The 7,140-nt window shown below is 40.4% G+C and overlaps 1 protein-coding gene across 1 annotated transcript; it reads left to right on the top strand.

Annotated features, from left to right (window-relative positions):
* Nucleotides 1–713: 713 nt before the first annotated feature.
* LOC134671086 (H2.0-like homeobox protein) lies at nucleotides 714–6,241 on the top strand. The gene is made up of 3 exons (XM_063528865.1): nucleotides 714–1,194; nucleotides 4,195–4,406; nucleotides 6,101–6,241. The coding sequence occupies exons 1-3, from the start codon at nucleotides 963–965 to the stop codon at nucleotides 6,230–6,232; spliced, it is 576 nt and encodes a 191-aa protein (XP_063384935.1). The 5' UTR covers nucleotides 714–962; the 3' UTR covers nucleotides 6,233–6,241.
* Nucleotides 6,242–7,140: the final 899 nt, after the last annotated feature.

Below are 7,140 nucleotides of genomic sequence, written 5' to 3'. Positions count from 1 at the left end.
ACACAAGAGTAGGCTACACAGAGCGTACTTACATAAGTAATTGAGGTTACACGGAGTCCCCATACACCGACATGATAACACACTGCAAAGCAAATGTAAATTTGTCATCATGTAGGTATGCGGGTGATTTTTTTCAACCCTTAGCCAAATTTTAATCCGCCGCGTAATTAGTATTTAACTGTTAGCTCGGGGTATCTTTACGAGTGCGCCATACTGAAAGTTTCTGGATTCTGATATATGAGACGACTTACATTTTCTAAGTGGCAAGTCCAGGAATTTTCAGTATGCCCTTAAGTATTATACTTACCGACCTATTTATTGCCAGAATGAAAATGAGATACCTAGTTTAAAAAAAATACAACTTTATTAGGTACTATAATCACCCTATTTAAATATTAGGTAATTCTATTTACAGTACCAACATATGGTCCTACTTTCCCGCACTAGTGCGGGAAACAGCACATTCCGTGCGTACTACCTACCTATAGGTATCAAAAGTTTAAAGGGCCATATGTACTGTAAATCGTTGTACGATACAAGTGCAATAGGTAATTCGCAACTCGTGTCGATTTAAAACACTCCTTTCATGTGTGTTTTAATTTATCGCCACTCGTTTCGAATTTCCTCTTTTCCGCACTTGTCTCGTAAATATCTATTTCCATTTAGTACCCACTTATATACTTAGAAACAGATGCCTGACGCAAGCATGTGGGTAATAAAATTTAATTAATCTTGCAAACTAATATAAAAATCATTAAACGCAACTTTATTGTAAACAATTGCAGTGTGTTTAAAACATCACTCAAAAGCTCACTCGATAACGGTGCGTTCACGCAACGCCCAGTTCATATTAGCCAATCAGAGCGCATGAAAAATAAGCCACGCCCACAGCCTGCGCTTGAGTCGATTCTCGGTTCGTTCGTCAGTTTTTCAGATGCATTAGTGGCGGTTAGGAGTGTGCGATGACGTCGCTCGGTGATGTTTCGAGTTCGAATAAGTTGAAGTTTAGTGTGGAGAGTATTTTGAGTAAAGATAAAGAAGTGAGCAAGCCGGAGGCTCGCGCGCCGACGGAGCCCCCGTGTGCAGGGTGCGTGGCAGCGCTCTATCGGTGTTGTCGGGATGAACCTCCAATCCTGCAGCTGCCTCTGTCGTTGGCGTACACGCATTTGTACCCCGCTTTGAGGCCTACCACAGGTATGTCATCCATAATAAATTAATAAGATATGGGAAATACCTAATTATGGTGCGCGCTGAGCCGCCGGGGCCCCCTAGGCGAGGCGGGGCCCCTAGGCAGTTGCCTAACTCTGCCTTGGTGTTAATCCGGCCCTGTTTGTTGTTCTAAAAAGTGTGCAGAAAGTGATAGGTACGTTTCTGCACTAGGTAGAGCACTTTCCAAGTACGATTTTTTTCATTTTGTAACGATAAGCAATTGTTTGGTTTTGAATGGATTTTTTATACAATTGTCTTTCTAATATTTAACTCCAAATTCCATAAATAACAATATATATGTACCTAATACTTTCACCTAAATGGTTCATACCCTAAACAAATGTTATAAAAATATATTATTTACTTAATCATTTACTTAGTAATGTTTTTAAAAACACACATGTATTTAACTTTCTCGTATTCGCTAGTTCAAATACTTATAATAAAGTTAATTTTGTTGTTGTTGTAAAATAAAGTTTAAAACAGTTTAAAATTTAACCTAAACTTTTCCACTAAGTAACTCCCTCATAAAGACTCCTCAGAAACCTACAGTTGTGTACCTACTTCAAATGTTAAGAATTACCCACAACAATGACTTCATCGTCCTCACCGTAGTCGTTAATTGTAAGATAATAGTGCAATATAAAGCGTAGGTTACATGCTCAGTTTACCTCCTCATAAACTGCGGTTGTAGGGTCTTGATTAAATGAATGAGTGTGTAATAAGATATACCCTATTTATTTATTTATTGCTGATGTAACAATCAAAATATTTTAAAAGCATAACGACACGTTAAGACTGTACCGACCGCAGTGGCGATGGCGCACTCATTTGGGGGAATTTATTTCTGTATAATTCGGTAGGTTATATTAATATAATCCGAACCCAAGTTACGAGGGTTCAAAAAAAGAGTTCTTTTCGCTTCGAGAAAAGGTAGGCACTAGCCCTTGCGCTTCGCTTTGCTCGTCTTGGCGGGGGCACTACTGTGCCCCCAGATGTTATAGTTCTATTGCTTCCCCAACTTTTCCCCACAGTAATTATTGACATACCTAGCCAAAGTATGAAGTGTTTCTAGTTTAATAGTAGGTATTCTATTAGCGATTCTCAAAATGACCCTGTTCTCGATGAAGTTATATCAAACTGGCTCTGTTCCCGAATTAGGTACAACTTTTTCAAAATATTTCCTAAAATTACCACCAGTTCACCACCTAAGATCTCGTACTAGTCTGTGCGGAAAGTGAAGAGCCGTGGAATGTATGGGGCTCAACCCAATATAGGGCTCGACTAAAAATTCAAGTGAGTGAAACCGTTGTCGTCTAAGCGCCACTTGCACCCTCCCACTGACCCGGGGTTAAGCGGCTAAATCGTTAACCCAGTTTCAAATTGTACTGATAACCATGGTATCTCCAGGTTTAACTGGTTAACCTCGGGTTAGTGAATGGTGCAAGTGGCCCTAAACAGTTCAGAATTAACTTGTTATTACTTATTAGTTAATCTAATTAGGCAAATCAAATTCGAGCCATAATTAAAGCGTTTTGAGGAATTAATTGCCAGCAAGCTGGAAATCGTGGTCCTAAAAAGAAGAAGCCCTCAACTCTTTTTTAAGGTATACTAAATACATAATAGATAATTTAAAATCATTTAATAAATAATACGAACTTAAAGGCAATCGGCCGCCCGTACTCCTAGCGAGGACCGATTGACCCCCACCAAAAAGCATTAAATCAAAAAAAAAAGAAAAAAAAAAGATGCGTGTTATCCTAGTTTGCGCAATCCCAGGTGTGCATAATAAATTTCAGCTCTTTTTGAGTTCTTTGCTTGTAGGTCAAAAACTGTAGGTAAAGTAGGTACCTATCTACGTCCGACGAAAAATTTGTTTGAAAACGGACTGTCAATTTTGAGAGATATATATTCAAATTCAAAGAAATTCAAAGGTGTATGTGAAGTCCCCAATCCGCATTGGGCTAGCGTGAGGACTATAGCCCAAGCCCTCTCACGCATGAGAGGAGGCCTTTGCCCAGCAGTGGTACGTGTATAGTATTGGTAATTATTATATCAAACATTCATTTTGAATCGATTTGCTTTGAATTTGTTGATATTTTACAGTCAGTATTTTCCTTGTGTTGGTGTGGTGAAAATGTTTGTGTTTCACTCGGTGGCAAAATTGTTTAACCCTCGTGCCTTAAAACTCTCGCAACACTCAAGATTCCATTCTTCGAACCACTCACTACGCTCGTGGATCAATTTTGGAATCTTTCGCTTGCACGCACAGGCAATATTAGCACGAGAGGTTAAACAACTTTGTTCCTTTGTAAAACAAATGACTATTATAGAGTTATATTTTCAATCAATACTTAATTGTTTTATTCCACTGCGTAATCTCTAAGTGGTTCATTAATCTCATTATACGAATTTTCAGTATGGTCATACGTAATAATATAATGTAACTAGTAGGTAGATATAGTTCTTGAGGGTGACCTGAAAATCAGCGCAATTAAATATAGCTACTGTTTAATTATTTAGGTAGCTTAACTTCAAACATAGTTCGTTTTTTTAGCATTAGAAAGAACTTCAAAGATGGTAAGCGATCTTGACATGTCTTTTAATTGAAAAACGCTTTTTAAAAATCAATAACTATTACTTATGAAAGTAGAAAAATATAAATGATCGTATTAGATTCATAATTGTTACATATTTGCCGTAACTTATTTTTAAAATGTGTTTTTCAATTAAAAGACGCATCAAGATTGTTTACCTTATTTCTAATGTTAAAAAAAATCGATCTATAGGGTAAGTCATCTTATCTGATGTCAGATTACGCGATTTAAAGGTAATAGGGTAGATATTTGCTAAGAGGTCGAATGGATTTACCCGAGTTTAAAGGTTAAGCGACACATTTTTTGTTTATTATAATTTTGTATGTGTACGATTATGTGAGTGGCAATAAATCATTATTCTATTCAAATATACCATTATGTTGAACAGTATACCGACTCCCACTGACGTCATCACCACCGCAGCAGTCAACGCCGCGCTGTGACGTCACGTCGACAGGCAAGAGGAAGCGCTCGTGGTCGCGCGCGGTCTTCAGTAACCTGCAGAGGAAGGGGCTCGAGAGGCGGTTCCAGATACAGAAATACATTACCAAGCCGGATCGGCGGCAGCTGGCGGCAACGCTGGGGCTTACTGACGCGCAGGTACCTGATACCTTACCTATATACTGTCTACATTTTAGCGCTTTCCCGGTATGGTGCTTAAAAATCACAGACTCCGCGCTGTGACGTCACGTCGACAGGCAAGAGGAAGCGCTCGTGGTCGCGCGCGGTCTTCAGTAACCTGAGGGCCTACCGCGACCACGTTCGAAGTGTTGCCTCTCTGTCGCACTTGTAAATTCGTACGTAAGTGGGACAGGGAGGCAACACGTCGAACGTGTTTCGCGGTAAACCCTCTGCAGAGGAAGGGGCTCGAGAGGCGGTTCCAGATACAGAAATACATTACCAAGCCGGATCGGCGGCAGTTGGCGGCAACGCTGGGGCTTACTGACGCGCTGGTAACTAATACCACAGAATAAACAATAGTACTACCGGGTCCTTTCCTACAAAACCGAAGTTTGACAGCGATTCAAGGACGAATCATGTTATCCCTTTCGGCTATTTAGGGTTGTCAAACTTCACGTCATTATCTTATCTGTGGTCGTGCACGCAAAATGACGTCAAGTGGTCTTAAAAAACAAAAATATCAAAAAAGCAAAACGGTCCGACACAGATATTCATTGGCGGATTTGCAGTCTTTGCCGCCCTAGGCCCCAGGCCCTGTAGCCGCCCCTTTCAAGGCACTCATAATATTGACTACATTTTGAGTTATTTCTTGTTACCATCAGCGAATTTTTTGTCACAATTTGCCGCCCCTAAATATCTTGCCGCCCTAGGCCCGGGCCTACTGTGCACTACTGTGCTAAGGCACAGTAAAATCCGCCACTGCAGATATTGACAATATTAATCTGCGTTGAAAAAATAATTGCTCTAGCATCAGAACCCACGGAGGAAACAGTCGAGTACGTTTGTATGGAGAAAAGACCACTCCTATCGGCTCTTAAAAAGCACAGACTCCGCTTTTGGCAACCTAATCCCGAGAATGGATCAGACATTAATGTTACCGAAAACCACTGCCAACCTTCCAACATTGGGGAACTATGGATTAGGCATATAGGTAGCTACTCCGGTTTACTTCCTTACAATATTTTGCTTTTTTTGGGAGATATTCTGCCAAAAAGTTACTACCTACGCTTAAGACCTAAAACCAATCTGCCTACATACATTCTTAGTAAGCTGTCGAGAATACTTTTGAATTCTTACCTATGGCACTGGTCCCACCGCGAGCTAGTAAGCTATGAGCTATCGGCTATAAACACGAACAAAAGATAAGCACTCCCGTGTAAATAAAAGAGACACGGCGATATTTATAGTTACTCGCCCAGCGGTGAGCTATAAATATCGCCGTGTCTCTTTTATTTACACAGGAGTGCTTATCTTTTGTTTGTGTTTATAGCCGATAGCTCAGAGCTTACTAGCTCGCGGTGGGACCAGTGCCTAAATCCATTTTTTTGCACCTGAGTGAATACTTCAATTCATCATTCGGTTCCATTTGCTAAACTATTCCCTACTTTATGACTACTCTACACGATGGACCAACGCCGGCCACTCCCAGGGACGCATTTATCCGTTAGAGGGAGTAAGTGATATTGATATTGCTATCTCATTCTACCGCATGGCTGCGTCCCTTGAAGTGGCCGGCGTTAGAACATCGTGTAGAGGAGCCATTACATGTTCCCATTCCTGCTGTATGTGCATTCTATCATTCATCAGGTAATAAAACTTTTCTTTACCAACAGGTGAAAGTATGGTTTCAAAACCGGCGCATGAAGTGGCGGCACACCAAGGAGGGCCGCGCGGGCGCTCCGAGCCGGGACCCAGAAGCACCCGACGACAACGAGGAAGTGGATGTCGACACGCTTAGCGATTAAGTTATTTGAAAACTCCCCAGTGCACACTATGCTATTCATGGGTATTTATGTGGCTGGGTCAGTGAATAAAAAAAATATTCATTCGTTTTAGGTATGGATATTTTTAGGGTTCCGTACCTCAAAAGGAAAAAACGGAACCCTTATAGGATCACTCGTGCGTCTGTCTGTCCGTCCGTCTGTCACAGCCAATTTGCTCGAAAACTACTGGACCAATTAAGTTGAAATTTGGTACACACATGTAAGATTGCGACCCAAAGACGGATATGTAACGTCAACAAATAAATTTTAAACATAAGGGCTACTTTTGGGGGGTAAAAGATAAAATTAAAAAATAAAGTTTTGCAAACTATATCGTGTTACATATCAAACGAAAGAGCTCATTGTGAGAATCTCAAATATATTTTTTTTATAAATTTACGATAAAAAGTTTAGAAGTTATTCAAGAAAATAGACAAAAAATGACCATTCCCCCCCCTCTATCTCCGAAACTACAAGGTCTAAAATTCTGAAAAAAAATACACTAAATAGTCCTTTACCTAAAGATGACAGGAAAACCTATTAAAAATCTAGAGTCAAGCGTGAGTCGGATTTAAGAACAAAAATGTGGTTTCGGTTATTTTAGGGACACAGCCGCAATGATTTAGGTGAAACGTGATGTAGACGCTATTGTGAAGGCCCTAGGCCTATATCCGCATAAGGCCGAAGGCCCGAAGCGTCCCGAAGAGGCGTGCCTTTAGCTTCAAGCGTGAGTCGGACTGAAGACAAAAAATGCGACTAGGCTGTATCTGGAACACAGCCGCAATAGTACTTAAATTGTAGTACTGATTGATTAGGTTACTATTGTTACGTATTTTAAAAAGCACTATACAGGGTGGCCAAAAAATAAACTAAGTGTATTCCAGTTGTCA

This window comes from Cydia fagiglandana, chromosome 15 (assembly GCF_963556715.1).
Source record: "Cydia fagiglandana chromosome 15, ilCydFagi1.1, whole genome shotgun sequence".
Classification (NCBI taxonomy): Eukaryota; Metazoa; Arthropoda; class Insecta; order Lepidoptera; family Tortricidae; genus Cydia; species Cydia fagiglandana.
The sequence above is the reverse complement of the archived record's forward strand: the minus strand, read 5'-3'. Positions and strand labels throughout refer to the sequence as shown.